We start from the raw sequence: 23,897 nt of genomic DNA on the forward strand, positions 1-23,897 counted from the left end.
TAAAGCTCCTGTTTTAGAAATGCAGAACTCTACAAGCAGGGCTCTGCTAGTTCACTGCACACCACTGAACAAGTGTTTTCAATGTCCAAGGAAGAACTGGCATCTTGCTCTCCAGGTATAAACTGTGTTGAAGAGCTGGTGTCATGCAGCTGGACTGCTACCAGGTAGGTAGGAACCCTACCTGGGGACAGAAGAGCCATTAAACTAGAGTATAAAACCAGATTTAATATTTCTAGGGGCCAATATCAAGTCATCTCAGAGGTCCTTTCCAACCTGGCTGATTCTATGATTCTGTTGATCTGGGAACATCTTTGTATTGATGGGGCAAACCTCAGCCTTGCCCTCAGACTTGGGGCATTCTCCTTCAGGGGCTTTTTGTGAGTTTGTTTTGTTGAATCTACTGGACAAACATCAACTTAATGCTTTTTCATAGAATCCCTGACTGGTTGGAAGGGACCTTAAAGACCATTCATTCCACCCCTGGGCCATGGGCAGAGACACCTTTCACTAGAGCAGGGTGCTCAGGGCCCTGTCCAGCCTGGCCTGGAACACTGCCAGGGAAGTGTTCAAGCCCAGGCTGGGTGGAGCCCTTGGAGTACATGAGTATTTTGGAGAGCAGATGAGAAATGAAGATGTAATTTCAGGATGACTTGTCACCGCTGCCACCAAAGCATTAAGTCCTACCCTTCTTTAACATGTACCAGGTACAAGTGTTTGCAAAGCCATTCAGTGACACACATTAAAACAGCCAGATCCAGGCCAAAAATAATCCAGGAAGACCTCATGGAACAATAGGGGATGGTTCTCCCTGAATATGAGCACAAAGAATTAATTTCCTAGCTCTGCAGCAAACTTCATGCACAGTATCCAGTTTCTCCCAGACAAAAATCGCTGTGTATTTGGCCTCACGCTGAAAATCACTTTGGCAGACGACTGAAACCACAAAACCAAGAGGCAGAACACACAATTCCTTTTCTCTTTTATTGCTCCTGCCAATGTGACCACCTTTACGCAGGCACATTGCCTTCCTACATTAAACACTGTTTCATTAATCTGGAAGCAACGTTTTTTGCCCTCTACCCCCTCCTAAGGTTATCCAATTAACACGCAGTTATCCTTTTAAGAAGTTCTCACATTTTCTCTTTTTTTTTTTCCTCAGGTCTGTGTAAAGGTTACTTGGCAAGATTACATGCATACGACGTTAAATGGAGACCAACCCACCACTAAAAGGTAATGCACATAGAACATAATACAGTACTTTGACATCATTTCAAATAAATACCCACATACAAATGTAGTAATTTTAAATGCAACAATATTTCTTATGAATCAATACTGTAACAGAAGATGGAAATATAAGTCCCCACATCTAGGAATAATAATGCTTTTTCCAGCAAACAGAAATCTCTTCCATCAATATTGGTTCAATTTGTCCTTTTTTATTTTTTTTTTGTGAGGAGCGGGAGAACTCCCTCCCCCTCCAGCCCAAGTACCAATTTAATCATTCCCAGGAGCCTCAACAAGCCCAGCAGGGCTGGTTGATGCGCTTTCTGTTTGCTGAAATCACACCTGGGTACAACATGCAAGAGGAGATGTGGATGTGCCGCGCCCACAGCGCCCGGACCGCCAGGATCCCGCCGGGGCCGTGCCCCTGCATCGCTCACTGTCCAACGGGAGGCCAGTTGGTTCCCGACCTGCAGTCGGGCTCGTTTAGCTTTGTGGTTTTGTTTGTTTGTTGGTTTCTCTCTACCCCTGAATTTGCACGGTGAAATATCATTGACTAACAGAATTTTTTACAATTCCTCGAATATATAATCTCTCTAAGCAAGAACTACCGTTAAAAACGTGCGAAAGGGGAGTTCACTTTGCACTTATTGCTCCACGGCTTCAACAAATTCCAAACCCAGCCATTCCACCCCTCCTAAGTGACAGGACTTGGCCAAACACTACTCTAAGAGTCTCCCTTCAAATGATCAAAGGCACTACTGGCAATAACGAGTGACAGAAAGGCGCTGATAGATAACACCCTATCATTGACCACTTTAGAATTTTTCTTTCTAAATGTACCACAATTTGGCACAATAAAATGAAAAAGTAACACAACAATTCCAATTTGGAATTTCACTGGTATAGTTGTATAAAATTCTGTTAATCAATAATACTTCAGCTTCCTAAAACCCAGGAATTCTGGAATTTATAGGTAATACTACTTATTTAATATTTTTCAAGTGCCTATTACTGTTTTAACCAGAACAAAGTCAAGTTTTCTTCTTGTTACATTGAACTATTCCTAAGAATAATAATACAATATGAAAAAAACCCCAGAATTTGAATACCCTGGATTTCTTAATGAACATGGCAGTTAAAAAGAAAATCAGTAATTTAAACATATAAAGCTTAACATTTTATAATAATAAAAAAAGATGCTGAAGCACAGCACATAGTTTAGCAGAGCTCCTGTTTTTTGTTGAAACTCTTTTCAAATCACAATCTAGAGCCCCCCCAAAATCTCTGCCACATGCTGATATATAATTCATAAATCACAAGTTCCAAATTGGAGAGAGACTATGAGCACAAACCACTGCATTTATATAAACTCTTCTACATAAGGAATTAAAGAAGCTAAAGAAAAATATCAAAAGTGCACAGGTTTAACAATCAGGTAAAAAAAAATGAGCATCTGCAATGAAATAAATTCCCCCATCCGACATTTCTAGGAGAGCACACACTAACATGGTTACATTTGAAGTAGGTTTCTTCAGCACTTGTAAGGTTTCTTACTGCAGCAGCACTTATAAGTAAAGCTTGTTTTTTCATAGCTTCAGGCAGAAAGGGAAGGTTTCAGGTAGTATATAGGAAAAGGTGTTTTCAAAAGTTAGGATCAGGTCAGTGGTTTCCACTCTGCAATGGGCCACCACTTTGAACCAGAGTGAGGAAGGCTAAGAAATGCTGTTGCACTGTTGGAAAGGCCTTCTCCAGGGACTACTCTACAGCTGAAAAATGGAAAAATAAAATAGCATTAGAAAAAAAAAAATATCAGTGTTTATTTCTCAATTAAAAGAACTGAAAACACAAACCTATGTGCAGGTTAGTTGGCTGGGGCTCTGTTAGCTGGCTGGGGGAGCAGCAGCCAGGCCACCTTCCCAGCTGGGTGAACAAGGCTCTATGGGCTCAGCCTGGAAGCAACAGCTTTGCAGAAAGAAGGATTCTTACAAGTACTGAATAAAGCTTTGCTGTTCAAGCACGAGTTAACAGCCATGGGTGCACAGGAAATGTTTTCAGTGAAGCTTTAGGTTCTCCAGAAACATGCAGGTCAGTGTGTCATGCAGGCCTATGCAGAGAACCATCCAGAAGAGCCTGCTTGCAGAGGTAGGTGATGGCTTAAGGAATTTTCCATGCTTTATCCCAACCCATTAAGACTGACAGGAAAGACTTACACAGCAAATGAATGTCTCAAAAAAAAAAAAAATCAAGAATTAAAAGACTCAGTCTTAAATATTCTCTAAAAACACAGACAGCAGGATCGAGTCACTTTGCACTGTCCCTCAGTTCTTTTCCTAACAGGATGAACCATAATGGTGACAGACTCGAGGAGCAGCCAGGCTGGCTTCTGTGGGTTTTAAAAGACTCACAGAAATGACTGAAGGTGGAAAGGACCACCAAGATTATTGGGCTAATAGCAGAATTGTTCATACTTGGAACTGAAAGAATGAGCCAAGTCTGGCAGCAATAGTCACCTATCTGGTAACACCGAAATCTTTACAGAAAATTCCAGATAATTTGAAAAAAAAACACCCTAACAATGCATTCAGTTATGCAACCTAACAATGCATTCTCCAGTTTATCTTTTTGCCATCATTATTTTGCAAAAACACTGTCATTAGAGACATGGAAGCAGTGAAAACTGTTTTAAAGCTCCCTACCATAGCGGAAGCAGAATTGTAACTGTGTCTACTGAAGCAGAGAAGGTTAGCACTCAAACACCTGCTCTCACCAAGTGTTTTTAAAATGTACTTAATGCAGGAATGAGAAGAATAAAGGCCTTTTGGAAGATTGTGCAGCAAAGAAGAGAAAAGCAGGATTGAAAATTGTAAAAGATGCCTCTTCTAAAATATCAAACCTGCTATTTAGCAATATTAAAGCTCAAATTCAGGAGAATTCAGTGTTTTCTAAAAAAAGTAATAACAGACACACAGGGCCTAGTTTCTCAACCCAGAATTGCAGTTTGTTTAAACTTCCCAAGCAGTGATGTTTGAGCAACATATCAGAACTGCATCACTTGGGGTTTTTTCCCTCCTCTCCGTATCAATAAATACAATTCTGGCTCTGGGTGGTGGCATTCCCACAGTTCCCAGCTTTGTAGCAAAGTTCCATTTGTTTGAAGTCTCACTGTATGAATTTCTAGAAGACTTCTCCCCCCCCCCAATACCCTGAAATATCTGGGAAGCCAAAATCTCAGGTGGGTTTTCCCTCAAGTGGGAAAAGCAGCTGTGCTGTTTATTACCTTCTGTTAGCACTGGGATGTCTCCTGACTAGGCAGAGGCAGCGTGGGAGCAAGGGCTGAGCATCTACAGGGCCGGGGGAGAGGAGCAGAACCACAGCAGAGGGTTAGAATGGCTTCAGGGACTGCTTTTTAGTAACACTACAGGCGTACAAAAGTCTTTGAAACAGAGTACAAAACGAACAGGGCTTTACATTAAAATAAAGTCTGAGGCTAGGCACTTTGAAACTCTGGGCTGAACAAAGATCTGTGCCTTGCAGGGCGCTCCACAAATTTCCCACAATTTTAGAAGCAACGTTTTCAATCTTTTTTTTCTCTTACGTAGGCACCAATTACGAAGTACACTTTTAGACTATCCAACTTACTGTAATTAAGTGGCTAAAAAGGCCCCTTAGCAGTTCAAAAGCAGACAAAGGTTTATTTGTTTTTAAAGATTAATATGTATACTAAGCTACTTCATAAATCATTATTAGCAGGATGATCTGGTTCAATTTCCTGTGCCTCTAATGTAGAGCCCTGTGAAACACGTGCTTGCATACAGAATGCAATATCTTCTGTGCACCTTAAAAAAATGATCAGAGCTCTGCAATGTTACCTATTTAGGTTAATACTGAAAGCTGCTTGTGACCAACAACGCTAGACCATAGTCACATCAATTCTACACATACATGTGTGGCTACAGTGATACCTCAGACAGGTTCTTTCCAAAGTGTTATGCTTGTGAAGAGCAACATGAAACCACAAAGGTCCTTTCAAGACATAATTTCTTCAAGTGGAACTGTGTACCAGGTAGGATCCCAAATCTTAAACCTTTTAAGTTTTATAGCAGATGGGGAAAATATTGCATATTTTTAATATAAATGTGCAAGTTTCTTCTGGTTATCCCTCTGAAGAGAGGGAAACAGGGCATAAATAATGTACCCTACCAAGTGTTTTTCTAGCTTTTATAGCCTATAAAAGCTTTAGGACTTTGGTCAGTGGTGATACAACAGCAAGTTTTTAACATCTCTCACAACAGGCAAATTGTTCGATTCCAGTTTCCAAATACTCTCTAATTTTGATGTTTGCTTTTCACCACTTCATAAGCCACAATAACAAGGAAGGTTTTCTGTTTGTTTCTGCCTGTGAAAGCATTTACTGAAGTATGCTGCAACCCTGGAGAAAGGATCACATTTGTGCTATACAAACTACAATTAGTAACACCAGATATACTCTATCAGGTGTACCCTTAACACTTACCATAAACAGCAAAACCCAGACATGTTAATTGTGGAAAAAGCTAGTTCCTTTCCACTATTAACCTGTTAATAGCATCCCCACACTTATGCATTAGTTACAGTTAAGAACACCATAATACAGTCAGTATTACCTGGTTCCACAACATACTAGTACAAGTCAACTCACTGCGACGTTAGATAGTGGGGATTTATGCTGACAGTTACAGCATAAAATAAGATGCAGAATATGATTTTTTTCTTTCTAGACACCTGCCCTAGTCACAATAGATTTTATATTTCTCACTGTAGAACACCTGGTTGTTGAGGACAGACCCTTCAGACCTGTCTGCGCAGGACCGAACGTGACTTACGCTGGGGTTACTGCCCTTGGCTTTGGAGGCGGATTTTGTGCGCACCCTTTTGGACTGCTCGTGGTCCAGCTCCAGGTGTTCCAGGCGCTGGGTCAAGGCCAGTTTCTGCTGGATGGCCATCCGGAGCAAGGAGTTCAGAGTCTTCTTCTCATCCTCGGCCGCCGCGAGCTGCCGCTGCATTTCGTCCAGCTGGGTGACGTACTCGTCACATCTGCAACGACACACAGCAGCCTTTAGCAATCCACTGGGAGCCACAAACCCCTGCTGTCCGGCCTGTACCAGCAATGCAGCCACGTGCACACACCCCCTTAAAGAGGAACTTCATCAAACCTGTAGGAAACCACATTTTCATAGGGACCTAAAATCCCACGCTCAGCGCTCCGTGTGCTTTCAGGATGGAGTGTAATTCAGAGCCTCCCTGGAGGAGGGAAGTGTGGAGTTTGAGGTGTCTGAAGGGCAGTGAGATGTCCTCTCACAGCGAGTACAACCCACGTTACTTTTGTCTCTGCTTTACAGAGATCACAGTGGTTCTAAGCTTCAGGCTGTAAAGGGCCTGAAGGGAGCAGCAGGAAATAGCCAGTGCTAAAATGGCCACTAACACCAGCTGATGAGCACCTGACCTTTGCCATTCCTTACTTTACACAGAGTCCAAACAACAGACCTCCAGTGGTGACTGAACAGCAACTGTTAAAAATAAGCATCTTTAAAAATTCTACTTTAACCCACTCTGATTCCTAATGTAAGAATTCTACAAATAGTGGATGTTTTCTCAATAACAAGTGGTCTTTCTATAATTGTTTTTGCCACTGAAACCTATTTTAAAACAATTAAAGGAACTGAGTGTTACTGGCAAGGCTGTGGTGAAGCTATATGAATGCCTCAAGCTGTTCTATCTACAGTCATTGTCACTGAGCCTGGAAGCTGCTTAGCTTGCACCACGAAAAACTTAAAAAATTAATGTCTTTTTGTGTAGATGTGTATTTACTGCACAGAGGCAGTTATGCATATGGGTTGAGAAATAAATATTCATAGGTACCAGCTGGAATTTACAATGGCCCTTTACAACTTCTTCATAAAAACAAAAGTATCAGCGGAGAAGTTCCTTTTAATATTGAAATGGAAGAGCCCTTGACTTTAAGGGATATTTATTGTCATTAAGTAACATAAAGCAGACTGGAAAAAAACCCCACTACGAAAAAAACCTGCATTGATATGCAGATTCATCAGCTGTGCTCATACTATCAAGCCTCTAATTCTGCTCTCCCCTGACTTTAAATAGCAGGATTAGGCCTATATTCCTAAATATATTTGCTTGGGAAGAGAAAAAGGAAAAAGAAAAAACCTCTAGAATTTTATTTTTGAATACACATGGAGATTAACCACTAGCCTAGAAATATCCATATAAAACTGCATGAACTATAACTGTGCTGCAGCTTCAGAGACCAAGAGGTTTTGGTGAGTTTGGGACCCCCATATGCACAGGAATCTGTCCCCTCACCCTGCTCTGGAGTTCTCACAGCCTATCCCACACTGTGCAGCCCAGAGGAAAACCACTGAGTGAGGGGTTTTTCTTTTGAAGAAAACAAACCCAGGGACCCTTAACTTGCTGGAAGCCCAGCACCTGCCAGAGGGACTGACAGGGCACAACCAACCCCTCCACCCCAGGCAGCAGAAGCAGACTCAGGGCCAGATCTTGTCCCATAAACCCATTTAAGCTCTAGAGAGGAGCACAGACTGAAATAGCCCTGAGAAGTCTAAAAAGGGCATAACAGTCCTCCTCTCTGAGGGAGGGCAGCACCATCTCCAGAAGGAGGGCATGGCCACAAAACTGAACAGCTCAAAGCACCTGGTGACCCTGTGCCCTGCTGCTCCAGAGGATTAGAGAGGTGTTTTCTTCCCTTAGGAGTGGGAAGGAGGCACAGGCTAAAGATTCCTGGGAGGCCTGAGGGCTGTGAGGTTTCCCTCCAGCTTTCACACACACTTGTGACATTTGAGGTGATCAAAAGTGACCTTTTTCTGCCCACTGGTTATATCAAAAGTGACCTTTTTCTGCCCACACTTCAAATCTGGTTCCTTCCAAGCTCCACTGCTGCAAACCAGGGGAATGTCCAGCCAGCATTACCAATTCCTTGAGGAATGCAATTGCTGCAGGAAAATATGATCTGGTACTAGAGTGGGCTGTCCCTGCTCCCCTTATTTCATTCTCACTATTACCCTCCCAAAAGATCTGGGCAAGGTGAAATTATAAGGAGGTTTTTCCTCCCCTTTTCCAGCTTCTTTCTTGTGAATCAAAACATATCCACTTTTTTTGTACAGATGGGGCCCTAAAACTCTCAGCTCAGTGAAGCAGTGTCAGGACTGCTGCTATCTATTGATTTGATTGGCACCAGAGAGGTGCTAATCCAAGCCAGACATGGCAAGGGGGCAGATCTCTTCCCCCCCACCCCATTTAGAACAAGAAGAGATGATGAAGAGATAACAAAACTCTGGCAGTAAAGCAGAGCAGGGACTGCCCACGTGGTCTTGCTCATGTTCTGATATCACTCCTGCCTCTTGATCAAGCACAGCCAGTTGTGCCAAAGCCAGTGGCTGACTGGTGACACAGACAGATGCCTGGCAGAGTTTAGAAGGCAATGAAGTCTTTCCTATGTGAGCCAACTTATAATTAAAGCCAGGATTTTGACTCCAAAAGATTATTGTAGCAAGTCATTACCTCATCAAGCTTCCTGTTAGCACAAAGATTTACAACATCAAATAACTGTGCCTAGAAATGACAAGGTATTCACTATTTCAAATACCTAAATTAGCTTTTTTTCCCCCCCTCCTTTGTTTTCCATAAAATTATATTCAGGGAGTTTTTACTTCCTTTCACACACAAGGGAGGTGTTATCAGTAGCAGCAGCAGTTTTGAACTGTACCTGAGCAACTCTTCTCACCTGTATAGGAGGGGACTGGGCAGAGGCAGGAGTATGAACTACTCTGCCTACACACTGCCCTGTGTCCTGAACCTGGTTTGCTGATCTTTAAGCCAAAAGGAATTAAGACAGCCCAGCCTCTGGCACTGCTTTAGCTGGCAGCAGCAGCTCTGGCAGCACATCTTTGTGTTGTGTGTGTGTGTATATTTTCACTGCTTTGCAGATAGAATAATAAAAGCTCCTTCCCTTTTACAATTCCATTTGCTAGCTGCTAAGCTACTTCCCAGCTGTATATCCAATAAAGTCAGAAGATGTCTTTGTTTTAAAAACACCTTTGAAAGAAAATAATTAAGCTTTCATGTGTTTAGGAAGGATATGAAATTAGCATAAGCCTGTTGTACTTTCACACATTCACAACTTTAAGTGGATAGTGAACACAAGGCTTTAATGTTGCCCATTTTCTTACTGTTGGCAATTAACAACAACAAAAAAAAAGAAGCTTAAGGAAACTTCAGCTAGATTTTTAAAACCATCATCAGCTAAAACAAATATCTACAAAGAGGAAATAAATATCCTAAGTGTTAAATATAATGATGAGAAATTAAATATTCTAAAACACTCTCTGAAGCCAAATTATTGAAAAACCTAACAATGGTTTGTGGCATTTTCCAAAGCTGCACACCCCTGCTTCCCACAAACACCAGTTGTGCCTTATTCTACAGACCAGTTTATGTAAGATTTAGCATGTACTAGTTTTAATACCATTTATAGCTAAATTCACCAGTAAATCAAGGTCTGTTTCGGGGGGGGGGGGGGGGGGGGGAAGTGATGTAACCAAATGCACCTGGGGCATAATTATACTTTTCCCTCTCCTCTGCAATCAATGAGAACCATGTGACAACTTCCAAGGAAGCAAGACAGACGTGACTGAAGAAGGCATTAGAGAGAAGCATCAGCTTCTTCCACCTTGAGAGATTAGACTGTCAATGCACATAAGAAATTCAAACATGGAGGATTAAAATCACAATTTTTCAGCTTTATTAAAAACTGGGAAATGTATTAGCAAAGGCACAGTCAAAATGAGATGTAAATGAGCCCTGACTGCATTCGGCTGTAAGAGATCAGCCATGTGCTGTTTCTAACTCTTCATATTAGAAATTAATATGAAAGACTGATTTTTAACACCTTCCTCCCACCTTCCCCTTAACCCAACCCCTGGTGAAAACCAGCTCATCTGCAGAGAAAGAGATAATCTGTGTTCCCAGAGGAACACAGGGAAGAAGGTTACGGCAGCAACAAAGCCACAGAAGCTCCTTTCACGAGGGCTCTTCTGCTCTGCCTTGTGTGGCACATGTGGGGTACCAGAGATGGGCTCCTCAGCACCCAGGGGAGATCTGGAGCCAGTCTGTTCACCATTTGGATGTTTAAGTGGAAGAACAGAAGGTGGTTATTAGGGACTGACAGCAGAAGACAGGCCTGTCTTCAAAAACCAGATAATTTCTATGATCTCACACAATCTGCCTGAGCTGGGCTCCTCTGCAGGAACTCAGAATGGCAGAAGCTCAAGCATGTCTGTGAGAGCACCTCCAAGTCTCTGTAAACACCTGTAGGAAACACTCTACACAGAAATTCTACTTCACAGAACAGACAGAGAATAAACAACAGAAGGAATAATATATGGTTTCCCACACTAATATTCTCCAGGTCTTGGTATTCCCAGGTGCAGTGTCACTGGAGTGAATCTACTTCTGCTTTAAATCCTTTCCTCACAACACCCCAGATTTAGGCAGTTTACAGATAAGCAACTTCAAGGGAATGGAAACCTTTAGCCAATTGCTAATTTGTGATTACTTCCTCAATACCTTGCACCAAAAAAACTCATCTGAGTTGTATTTTTTGAAATAAATAAAACCTGTGGCCTTTATTTGTGTAATTTACTGTGATTTTCACTATGAACAGAGATGGTTTATATCCATCTATAGTTTTCTGGAACCTTCGTAATCAGCCATGTGTAATCAAAGTGTGTTAGTAAAAGCTAACAAAGAAGGTAATCAGACCACAAATCTCTCCTGTAGTTTGAAACATTTGGGAAGAATTACCATGTGAGAAGAGCAACCATCCTCTCAGGGCAGGACACTACAGCTCTTCCCAATTTCCACCAATAAAAACTCTCAAGGAGAGATAATAAGCTTCTATGGCAAAGTTGCTCCTCCTAGAATTCAAAAGAAAATGCCTTTCTTTTTTTATGTTTAAAGGTTAAAAGTAATAGTCTTATGCCACTAGATTAGAAGTGTAAAGCTATCACACATGCAGAACATTTTTCCCAGTTCTTCACTGAAGGAGTGGCAGGGGGTGGAGGGTCTAATCCCAAACTCATGTCATCTCTCTCCACCCCACCCAAACTGTGCATGTGCTTTGCTTTTTACAGCCTACCAGCACTGACACTTCCTAGGAACTGCCAAACAAAACCAAGACTTGCCAATCTAAAACACCAGGGAGACAAGTAACTGCTACTGCAGTGATGCCCCATATTTTACAGTAACTCACTTTCCACTTTGGTTCAAACCAAAAGGGCAGACAGCTGCCTAACAAGAGCTGGCACAGCCTTTACTCTGAGGAGTTCTCTGCACCACTAACATTTCATAGGAATAGCAGGTCACTCCTGAACAGCAGTGACCAAGCAGAGCACCAGGCACATGGGAATGTGGTGTGGACACAGCCACTCCAACAAATCCCTGGGAGAAGAGTGCTGCAACCCCAGTCCAGGGTCTGTCTGCAAGGGGCACCTCCACCAAGGCTGAGTCTCAACATAACCAGCATTTCTTGTAGCAGATGTTTTAATTGCCAGACACACAGTCTAGAGCAGGCACATCAGTGCTGTAAACATGAGTGTGTGCACAACATCCCTTGTGGGTTTTGTAGCATGCCCATAGGACAGTGAATGCCTTTGTCCTGCCTGGAGGTCTCCTTCCTTTCATGTGGGTGCAGGCAGCCCAGACCTTTTTTGTCTCCAGACATCATTCATCACTTCTAGACCTAGCACCAGAAATAGGAGGCAAATGCTGTTACTCCCACCTGGGAATCCCATTCTGGAAATTTTTAAAGTCACATTTTCTCTGTCTGGCTCCTCTGACCATTTATCCTATGGGATATTTTTAGAGAAGTTGAATACTTTACCATGTGGAGTCCACTGCCAAGGCCCTTTAGCTGTAACTCTCAATCCTGTTCTCCACGTGAATTGAAATTCCTCTATATTCTGCAGGCCTTTGATATCCACAAACACAAGAATATTTTCCCAAATGCTTTGAATTCTTGGAAAACTGACAAGAGTGGGATTCCAGACTAATGTATTTTTCTCTATTAGAGAACGACAGCTCACTTGCTAGTTCCATATGTTGTAATCATGATTTTGTTTCTCTACCAAAAGTACTATCCTGTCATTTTAATCTCTTGTTACATGCTCTCCGTTTTTCCAGTATGTCCTAACAGTTGCCACTTGTCCCCTTGCTGACCTGTTGTAGTTTGTATCTCCCTTTATTTACTGTTTATGAAACACTGGAACGTGGGGATAGCCATTAATTACATCTGGGCACACTCGTTTTCTGCTTTCCAAAGCCTTCTGCTCTGCTAGAAGGCTTTTATTTTACTTTAGAATAAAATTCTTTATTTCTTTATTTTAGAAGAATGAGAAATGTCTTGTTCTCTTACTTCCATTGCTTATTCTCAGTCTCTGGAAAAGAACCAGAGACTACATGAACAGCAAAGCTGAGAAGCCTGTGCCTTTCACCAGAGGAGTGAAGTTGTATCCTAAGTCCCTTCTCAGAGCCAGTGTAGGTCCTATCAGGGTTTATTAGGACAAGTGCAACTTCATATGAACGTAATTGTTTGGTGCCTGACCCTCAGCAAACACCTGGGCTGTTTTTAGCCTCCTTTACTTCATCCTGCACTGGCTGTAACCTGTCACACAGGAGGTCCTTCTAAAGAAGTGATTTTGGCATCCCCCATGAGTGCATGTAGGACTGAGCATGCAAGGTGAAGAGACAAGACACTTGCAGGCTATATCCAAAGACAGAAAACCAGCAAGAAAACAACAGGGAAGAGAAAGGTCAAACCCCATGTTGTACTTGCACTGTGTATGGTTTCTGCCATTTTCTATATTTAGTAGAATTTTTGGAAGGATGCTTACTCAAATTCTAGCAAATTAAACCTCAAGGAAAACACTAGCATAACAAAATAAAATAACCTCTGCTTTTTAAAATGCAAATTTGTGTTCAAACTGTCTCCTTGCTTAATCCATGACAAGTTTTCCCAGTGCACTCTTTCCTTGGCTGTGAAGGGATGGCCATGCTGGCCTCCTGCCCTACATCTAATCATCCCTCAAGGACTTGAACCTGAATTGGTGGTGGATGAATCTGTGGAGCTGTGTTTCATCAGCACTGGCAGTGCACTCTGGAAAATGCAGCTTCAGGGGTGTTCTCCAAACAACTAGCAGAAACCTACACTTTACTTCCTCTCTCCTTCCTCACTGAAAATTTATACGAAACAAACCTCACACTGAAATTTCAAGTCAGATTTTTTCTCATCTGTTTTGCCTCAGTACTTTTCCCCCTGCAATCAATTTTAAGAAACCTGAGATCAGATTTGCCTGTAAGGTTGAAGAATAAATTGCTTACAGGCAACCCAGAAACATATCTTGACCTACAAGACATGGAAATCATGCTTCACTCCTACCCTAAATCATTAGGAAACTGGATATATTCAAGTTCCCTCAAAGCACTTGGGAGCAGCTCTTTGTCTAGCAAAGAAAGGAACCAGTCTTTCTTCTGACAATATTTTAGAGGAGGATGAATTAATTTATGTCAAATTTGCCACTAACCCTCCTGCTCACACTTAAGTAGGGATTTATATTCTCCTGTGTTAAAAAAAACCTTCCAATTTCCTTAGCCTACTAAATGGCGGTTTAAAAAAAACAATAATGCAAAACCTACCATCAAATACATTTTGGAGGTCAAATATTTTTGCCAGGAAAAACAAGCAGCAGCTCCTGGCTCTCTGCTCACTCTGAAGTGACATGAATAGCCCCAAACCCTGCTCTGGGACCCCCTGTTCACACTCACTGCTTTACCCCTAATTGGTGCTGGTGGTCACATTAAACATTGCAGGGCATTGGTCACAGTAAACTCAACACTCAACACCTTGAAAGGAGCCTCTTGGTTCATATATACTTGAACAAAGACCCAAGTGAAGTGAGTTAACTGCAAATATGTGTGCTTTGTACATTACTCATACCTTGACTTATTCCCCTGTATGACAACTTCATTTTAGGCACACAGTGCTGTCTAGGGTGCTGCAGCAGTCCCTCAGTGCTGGGAGCTGTTAATCTGTGCTGTGCAAGCCTTCCCTTGTCTCCAGCAGAGCTCTTATTGCATTTCCATTACTTATTAAAAATAGCTGGTAGTATTGTCAAATTAGTGGGATTAACCTACTTTAAAAAGGAAATTAGGTCAGTTACTATTCATGCCCAGCCTCCAACTCTCATGTATTGTTACAGCTCTCTTGCATCCTACAAAATGGGAGTTTTCCTGTGGAAAATACATATTTTCTTTGTTCCACACTTGAACACAACACCAAGCAAACATGGAGGGGGTAAAGGCTCCAGCCCTCCTTATCAGTCTCTTGGCTGTTAAGAGGTCCTCCTTTGCAGGCTGCTTGTGACAGTGAAGACAAATTAGCCTGTTACATTCCTCTGATATTTGAAATGCACCTAAAAATCACACTCCAAAACAGTTTTTGAGCTTATCTCCACTAAAGCATCTGGGAACACCCCTTCCAAACTCACCTCAACTGAAATGGAGACTTGGATGAAACAGCCACTGAGAGGAATGCACTTGGCCAACCACCAAGCTACTAATGCTCCCTGACCAGGGATCAGGAGGGGAAGGGGTGACAACACCCTACAGTACTAGGCCATAAATTCAGAAATTACAGTTGTTCATTTAGGCAGGGGAGTCTGTTGTGCATCTCCAAACAGAGCTCACTCCTCCTCTGTTCACCCACGACTCCCTGTGAGAGCACATCAGGGTACAGCTCCTGAGCCTGTTCCTTTCAGGAAAACTTCTATTCTGCCTCCAATTCCCCCATGCCAAGGAATCTTTGTTACTGTCTTCCCAGGAAAAGGGCAAGATTGACTTCTGGAGTAAAACATCAAGAGAAAGACAGAGAGAGAATTGCCCCTCTGGCACTTCTCTGAGAATTCTTCCTCTCCGAACCAGTTCACGACCACCCTCTCATACTGAGGCAGGAAAATCAACATACTGCAGTTAGGTGGAAGTTAGCCAGCTGGCTATCTGGATCTAGGAAAAATAACTGGAAGTTAACTGTATGCTTTTTCTTTTTCCTCCCAGCTTGAAGCTGATCTACAACTAACAAAGAGATTGCAATTTCTGCATATTAATTACACTCCAGAAAAGGAGAGAGAGAGGAAAGAAAGTAGGACAAATCCAGACTGCACAGGTCATTCCTTTCCCTGGCAGAACGAGCTGCCACAGTTAAACCTTTAGCATTCCTTGGTATCCATTTCACTTTCCATGATTACTCCATGCACAGATACTGCTGAGAAAGGCAGAATCACAAGGAAGCCGAAGATTACTCAAGGAACATGAGAGCTCCTGTAGAAGCACCCCCAAAAATGACTGTACAGAGAAGTCTCAGGAATCCTCATCTGCAGCCTCATGATTCCTTACCATGGTGCTCCTTAGCAGGTGACAGAGAAAAACCTTTTGTGGCTTTTTGTTTTGTTTAGTTTTTTCCAAGTGTCCAGAGAGGGCAGAGAAGGAAGCAGCACAGAGCACATATAGACTCCCCCATCCCTGTGGTTTAGCTTAAAACCAGGTGTCCAGGTTATGTTAAACACATCCTAAGGCAATGCCTGGAAAGCACTTAGGGATGCACAACAAATCAACACTGCCAGGGCTGTGCCTGTGAATCCTACTGAGATGAAACTGCCCATTTTTAGATACAGGTTTCTCTTTTCCTGTTTCCCAGGACTGTCTCTGCACAGGAGCAAAACTGAATGCTCCTGAGCTGGGAAGCAGACCCAGAATGTGGAACATGGTATTGCCTCAACACTCCCCAAAAGAATTCTGTATGCAAGAAGAAGGAATCAATGACAGCAGCATGCACAGCAAAACAGCATTTATCACTGCTACAGCACATGGCATGTCATGTGCTGGGACATGTTATGTGCTGTGTAATGTGCCATCACATGGCACGTGCAGCACAACAAGGGAATCAGGCCCAGCTGGAATGGATTTGCGAAAGGAAGGTCCTGCTTGATCAACCTGATCTCCTTCTGTGACACACTGACCCACTTAGATGAGGGAAAGGCTGTGAATGTGTCTACCTAGACTTCAGTAAAGTGTTTGGCACCATCTCCCACGGCATCCTCCCAGAAAAACTAGCTGCTTGTGGTTTGGATGGGGGGACTCTTCGATGCGTAAAAATCTGGCTGATGGCTGGGCCCAGACAGCTGTGGGGAATGGAGCTAAATCCAGTTGAGTCACTAGTGCTGTTCCCCAGGGCTCACTTCTGGGGCTGGTTCCTGTTTAACATCCTTATTGATGATCTGGATGTGGGCATTGAGTGCACCCCCAGGAGATCTGCAGACAACACCAAGTTGCGTGGGAAGGTTGATCTGCTGGAGGGACCTGGACAGACTCGATCAATGGGCCGAGGACAACAGCATGAGGCTCAACAAGGCCAAGGGCTGGGTCCTGCACTGGGCTCACAACAACCCCTGCAGCTCCAGGCTGGGGGCAGAGAGGCTTGAGAACTGTTTGGCACAAAGCAGCTTGGGAGGGCTGTTTGGCAGTGGTTGAACATGAGGCAGCAGTGCCCAGGTGCCCAAGAAGGCCAGTGGCATCATGGCCTGGATCAAGAATAGTGTAGCCAGCAGGACTAGGGAAGTGATCATCCCCCTGGACTTGGCACTGGTGAGGCTGCACCTCGAGTCCTGTGTTCAGTTCTGGGCCCCTCACTTTAAAAGGACACTGAGGGGGCCAAAGCATGTCTGGAGTAGGGCAACAAGGCTTACAAAGGGTCTGGAAAACATGAGGAATGGCTGAGGGGCCTGGGTTTGTTTAGACCCGAGGAGGTTCAGGGGGGACCTCATCACTCTCTACAGCTCTCGGACAGGAGATTGTATGAGGTGGGACTGGTCTCTTCTACCATGCCTGCAGTGAGAGGACAAGAGTAAATGGCCTTAAGCTGAGACAGGGGAGATTTACATTAGATATAAGAAAAAAAATTTCCCTGTTAGTGTGGTCAGGCATTGGAATAAGTTGCCCAGGGAGCTGGTGAAGTCGCGTTCAAGAACGTCTGGATCTGGCACCAGGTGATATGGTTTGGTAGCTACAGTGGCAGTGCTGGGTGGAGGGTTGGACTTTATGATCTTCAAGGTTTCTTCCAACCTTGATGATTCTGTGATTCTATGTGTCAGCAGGGGTTTATGTCTCTTAACACCACGAAGCTTAACTAAGCAGCAGAAGCAAGTTCCAAAGCCATAAGCAACCAAATCACCTCACACAGGTCAATGAAATGATAGATTCCAGCTGCAGGATGGACAACCTAAGAATAATAATACGTTTGCAACATCTTCACTTTTTTCTAGGTCATTAGGGTCAAGCAGAGTCACATTTTCAGTGCATAATAAACGCTCATTTTGCATTGTTAAATGTCACTCTTTCTCAGAGATAAAGGCTTCAAGAACCAGTGATAATCTCCCACTCAAATTCAGTAAATATCACCACAACAGCTTGATGTTTTGTAGCAGCACATTACATCCCTGCGTGTTCCTCACCAACAGGAGCATGTCACAGACACACACTGTGAGCAAGGATCTCGGGAGAAGGCACCCACCCCTCCACCCTCTGCAGGGGTGGGTGGGGAGGATGTCCAGCTCTTCCCCACACCAGCAAGGAATGAGGCTTTGCAGAGTTCATACGGTTTTTTACCTTGTAGCAAACATTGCTCTCAGGGAAGAGAAGGTGGCGGCGTCTTCTTTCAAAGCCTTCAGCTCATTTCGCAGCTTCATCATGGTCTCTGTAACCATCGCCTTCTCGTTCTCATACTTGCTTTTTAAGTTGGCAAGGGCTACCTCTGCAGTCTGTTGGCGACCAGGAAGAATGGAAACGTAACATTTAATGAAACTCTTCACCAAATGGCTGGCTAAGAGATTTCTAATCACTACTCACATAATGAAACATTTACTTTGTACTGGAATGTTTAAACTCGTGGTCAACTTTCTTACACGGATAAAATAAAACTTCCATTTCTGAACATTGGGAACAAACATAGGAGTCTCCTACTCCCATTAACCATGCAGCAACATCAAGGAAATTACAGAATATACATGCAGGGACACCTCCAACTACTATAATAAATTAAAAGTTTATATACTTCAACACAAAGGAACGAAACAGCCTATTTAGTCTCTTGATATTTAAATGCATTTGCAGTTCTCTAACCCTTATAGCATTTTGCCTATCTTACATTTGGGACACCTTTATTAAAATGTGCACATTAAGAAAACTTAATGTATCATTCTTAAACAACACTATATACCTTCTTTTTTTAAAGACAACTTCAATTTCCATTGCTTTAACTGTAGAGGAGATGACAAGGAATGTCACGTGGCATTTTAATGGCAGTAATTTTAATCTACTACACTGCTAACGTGTGTTTAATGTCACAGACCAATCCCCAAAGACTAATTTTATCTTTCACCCATTATTTTGACCATGTTCTTATATTCCATCCTCATCTTGGAAGGCTCTCTTTTATTTTGCAGTTTGAGAGAAAAGAGTACTTAAGTTTCAGAACTCTTTAAGGGTAACTACTAGAATTCTTTCAAGTGAAAAATAAGATTTACCTCTTCATTTGAGGTGTCTTACATTAAACATAACCTGATGTAATTCAGACAAACAATAGACTGAAGTCTCAATAAAGTCTCATGAGTATGTGACAACTGAAGCCAGTTCCAGCCGCAGCTCTCAGCTTTACAGAGCTGGGTGCCTCTAATGAACAGCCTCCTTCAGCCTCAGACTGCACAAACATCAGCACCCAAAGCCCCACAGAGCTGAGGGAATGGGAGTGTGACCTCAAAGACAAATTCCTTTGTGTTTCTGACCCAATCCCTTCACACCTGTAACAGCTGGTTACCTGTTTGTTGGCCTTCAGCACAGTTCTCAGAGTTGCTATCTGTTCCCTCTTGGTGCTCAGCAGGGACTTCAGCTTCAGGATTTCTTCCATGAGGGCTTCCTTGTCCTTGTCCACCGCGGGCCCAAGTTCTTGAGTGGCGACACGCTGCCTGGACAGCTCGGTTGTTCTGTCCACAGCAGCCTGCAGGTGCTTGATCTGGTCCCGAATTATGGCGATCAGGTTGTAAATGTTCATGGGTTCCTTCCGAGGATCGGACACGGGGGATGGCAGAGATGACACCGGGGATGGGCTGCTGTCACCACTTCCATTCTCTGCCTTTCCCAGCTCAATAGTTAACAGCCCTTTAGAAAGAAGAATGGGAGACCTTCTTCCCTTGGCCTCTGGACTACTGCGCCCACCTTTACCTTCCTTGTAGTAGTCCAGCATGACTCTGTTTGGAGTTTCGTTGTTGCACATGCAGACATGGTGGTATAAATTGGCCAGCTCTTCACTGAAGGTGACTAGTTCATCTTGGGCCACGCTGAGGCTGCCCTGTGTTTCTCCAGCAACATCACTGACTTTCTTCAGCTCCTTCTCCAGCCTGGCCACCTGTTCTCTGTCATGCCTACTTGACTTTTCCAGCGAGGTGATCTTCTCAGTGAGAGCTTGGTTCTCGGTCTCATATCTACTCTTCTCTTCCTCATACTTAGACTCACATTCTTTATATTTGGCCTTCAAATTTTTGAGCTCTTCTTTTAGGTCAGTAGTTTCTGCCATGGCCACCTTGTACTTGCACTCCAGGATCTCTGGCCCATTGATGTCAACCTCATAATAGTCTCCATCTTCGTGGCTGTCTCGGTCCTTCTCGTTGTCAAGGGCAGACTGATGCTCCTTGCTGGCCTGGAGCTTCTTCATGGCATTCAGGTTTTCAGTGAGCCTGCCAACTTTCTCATGTTGCTCTGAGAGGGCCCCCCGTGTATTTTCCAGCTGCTTCTGAGATTCCTGTAGCGTTGTTAACAAGTTTACCTTTTCTCTTTCCATCTGAAATGGGGGAACACAGACATTTACATGAAGGGAACCGTATCACTTAAATGGTTTTATTCTAAGAGGCAGTAACTTAGCCAAGGGTCCATATGGTTACAGTGATCCAATCATTTGCACATTATGGAAAAGGCTATATAATGTGTTCTAAAATTATCTCAAGTACAGTGTTCACTGCCAATTCTTTCTCATTCCCTCTTTAAAATAAATGCACATTTTTACACATTTATTCCCTAGCTGACGGTCTCATTGTAAAAACATCATTTCAGCTAAAGACAAGTTTATTATTATCAAATAAATATTACAAAACGTGCAGCTAGTCTGTGTGGAAAGCTTGGAACTTCATGAAAGACTCAGAAATATCAAAACAACAAACATTTAACATCCTCAAATTCTAGATCAATCAAAGCCTTTACAAATACAGTCTGAACTCTACGGTGGTCACATGAGATACTGAAAAGACCAAAATTACACCCCAAACAAACTCTAGGAGCTATTTGGGAGCACGCAATTCTTAAGGAAACCCACTTACCTGCACAAGCTGCTGTTTCAGCTTCTGGATTTCAGAAATGTTTAACTCGCTTAGAAGATCCGAAACCAGACTCGGGGCGGGAGGGAAGCTTTCGTTCTTCTTGGGCGTCGAAGTGCTGTTCTTGCCGTTGCTGAGTTTGCTGAGGCAGTTCTGCTCGAAGCCGTTCATGATTTCGTCGTTGTTGGGCTCCGTGGCTTCGTCGCTGAACTTCAGCCCATCCAAAGAGATGTTCAGGTGGCTGTTGTACATGGAGTCGTTGATGTTCATGTAGTGGGACAGCTCCTTCCGAAGGTTGTTCTTCTGCTCCCGCTCCGTCTTCAGCGTCTCCAAGGCCTCCTCCAGCTGGCGCTCGGAGATCTCCTTCAGGCGGATGGCATCTTCCAGCTGGCTGTTGAGAAACTCAGTTTCCTCTTCAAGCCTTTTGATTTCATGTTTCAGGCCTTCAAACTCCACCTGGAGATACACAAATGGAGGGGAAAAAAAACCTTTAAAGAAAACGTGCCTGCCTGCAAGGTGTTTTGCTTTTGAATTTCACTTAAATGTGGTGGAAACAGAAAACTTTTTTTAATTTCTGGAGTCTGGTTTTGGCACTGTGACTGTGCCAAAAAACATGGCTTATGGAATTTACCTTCACAGAGACCATGGACTAAAATTACCAAGCAAACTGTCAAATGAGCTGATCTATTCCAGCTTAATGAGGACAGATGGGAGATACAGTGTGTGATACAGAGGCATCCCAAAACAGGCCTTCCTAGCACAGCATGCAAACATTTTCTCTGTTTAACTAACAAATTCCCTGGCCAACCTTCCCACTAAGTCAAGCTCCACATTTCCAAAACCCAGCATGGCAAAGTTATGCTTCTGACACTGCTGCACTGCCATCAGAACACAACACTGGGTTAAAACTGCCATCAAGCTCTCCTTTTATACATTCAAAATAAAATGTTTTATCCTTTTTCTCATCATCATTTCAGCACATCTTGAGAGGGCTACAGTGCAGACTCTACGCTTCAGACTCACACTGATGAGTTTGATGACATGCTATATGTTTTTACCTGTAAAACTTGCACTGAAATTATGAACATCAACGATTAATGTGAAATTTTGAATCACTTGGGGGAAGTAGGGAGGAAGAAAGCTTAAAGAATATTTTTCCTTGCCCTGAAAGAAAGGAAATCATACCACATGATATATGACACTATTTATTTTTGCCAATTGCTACATGAATTTTAGATGCCAACATAGAGCCATCTGGGAGTGCTGTACCACACCCAACTTACAAAGCAGGAATCAAGCATGTTATGTTAATTCAGTGATGCAAGTTAAGCCTGGGAAAACTTGATGGCTGCTTCTAGTTATGTCAGCAGGATAATTAAAAGTTCATCAAATAAAGTTCTTTGAGACAGAAAATTAAATAATCCATTGTCATGAAACAGATGAGCTCTGGATTCTGTATACAGCCACTAAGATAAAATATTTCAGATTGCAGTCTATTTTCAGAGATTCCAGAATACAAACACAGCAGTCAATAACTACTAGCAACTATCAGGATAGTATCTGAGGTTAGGTTTGGCTCAGCCCAGAATAGCAGCACATCTGAATATGAATATTGTTATTTTAGAACATGGACATGGAGCTGGGAACTATCACTTGCTGTTGTGAATATGATGAATGAGACAAAGAAGGTAAAAACCAAAAGAACTACATAGATTCAATTTTACCAGCTCCCTCTCTCTTCCAGCCTTCTTCCAGAGCACAACAGACCCTTTTGTCCCCATAGCAGGATGTCAGGGCACCCAAAATTTGACCAAATATTTGTAGATGAGAACAGGTCCACCCTGGAACCCCATTTTGGGCAGTGAGGCCCAAAGTAATAAACACTGACACAGAATTACACCTGAAGATGAATAAAATGCATTCAATGTTCCAAATATCTGGCTGGGCAGGGCAGTTTTCATTCAGAACCCTGAAGGACTTCTGCAGCAAATCCTAAAGAGCTTTTACTACGTGCTGACTATAACAGATGGTATTAACACTGCTGTTTTCGAGTATTATCATGGAATTGTAGAATCAAAGAATGGTTTGGGCTGGGAGGGACCTTAAAGCTCATCTTGTTCCACCCTCCTGCCATGGGCAGGGACACCTTCCACTAGCCCAGGTTGCTCCAAGCCCCATCCAACCTGGCCTTGGACACTTCCAGGGATCCAGGGGCAGCCACAGCTTCTCTGGGCAACCTGTGCCAGGGCCCTCCCACCCTCACAGGGAAGAATTCCTTCCCAACATCCCATCTCACCCTGCCCTCTGGCAGTGGGAAGCCATTCCCCCTTGCCCTGTCTCTCCAGGTCCTTGTCCCCAGTCCCTCTCCAGCTCTCTTGGAGCCCCTTTAGGCACTGGAAGGGGCTCTGAGGTCTCCCCAAAGCCTTCTCTTCTCCAGGCTGACCAGCCCAGCTCTCTCACCCTGTCTCCAGAGCAGAGGGGCTCCAGCCCTCGGAGCATCTTTGTGTTCTGTGCCAAAGACCACATAAAATCTAATTACCTCCACAAATGATAACTCAGGGAAATTCTTAAGAAGTTCCAAGAATGTAGTTTCCTAAAATTCTGAAAATAGGTGGAACTGTGCAAATAAATGTGACTTTTCAGACAAGCAGTCCCAGAGGTGTGACAGTGTAGAGCAACTACAACAGCGGTGCAAATTTAGTGAAAGTAGCACAGAACTGGAGAGATAATGTAAGGATTAAGTAATAATTAAAACATATGTTCAGAAACACCCCCATTTCCAGATACTGTAGAAGAGGGAGGATGGATGGATGGACAGATAGATGGATGGAGAGGATTGTAAAGAGACACTGAAAAACTAGTGCAGCAAAAGGACTAAACCAAGTAACAAAACAGAGTGCTAGAGACTTTGCTTTCATCAGAGAGAGAGAAGGCAATGGAAGGACTTGGAGGTCAAAGTAGAGGCAATAAAGCATTATGACTGTTCTAAAACAGAGTCAGAAAGGACTTAAACATTTAGGGACAACTCTTGGTGCTAAAATACAGAGCTTTTAGTCTCAAAAGTAGTACAAACCTAAAGAAGGGGCTGGATGTTCAAATGAGACAGAACCATAATGTAACACAGGA

At 43.1% G+C, this 23,897-nt stretch overlaps 1 protein-coding gene across 6 annotated transcripts in view; it reads right to left on the bottom strand.

Annotated features, from left to right (window-relative positions):
* The window catches only part of BICD2 (BICD cargo adaptor 2), an 87,483-nt gene that overhangs the window by 8,150 nt on the left and 55,436 nt on the right, over positions 1-23,897 (bottom strand). The window contains exons 4-9 of one of the 6 annotated variants that reach the window (XM_064668131.1): positions 20,775-21,227; positions 19,223-20,242; positions 18,016-18,167; positions 6,090-6,300; positions 4,505-4,568; positions 963-2,993 (exon numbers count right to left, since the gene is read on the bottom strand). In XM_064668131.1, the coding sequence (XP_064524201.1) occupies positions 4,533-4,568; positions 6,090-6,300; positions 18,016-18,167; positions 19,223-20,242; positions 20,775-21,227 (1,872 nt within the window). In that variant the 3' untranslated portion in view covers positions 963-2,993; positions 4,505-4,532. Of the gene's footprint in view, positions 1-962; positions 6,301-18,015; positions 18,168-19,222; positions 20,243-20,774; positions 21,228-23,897 lie in introns of those variants that run through there. The other 5 variants (XM_064668132.1, XR_010433587.1, XM_064668133.1 and 2 more) reach the window with 5 other exon arrangements.

This window comes from Pseudopipra pipra, chromosome 11 (assembly GCF_036250125.1).
Source record: "Pseudopipra pipra isolate bDixPip1 chromosome 11, bDixPip1.hap1, whole genome shotgun sequence".
NCBI lineage: Eukaryota > Metazoa > Chordata > Aves > Passeriformes > Pipridae > Pseudopipra > Pseudopipra pipra.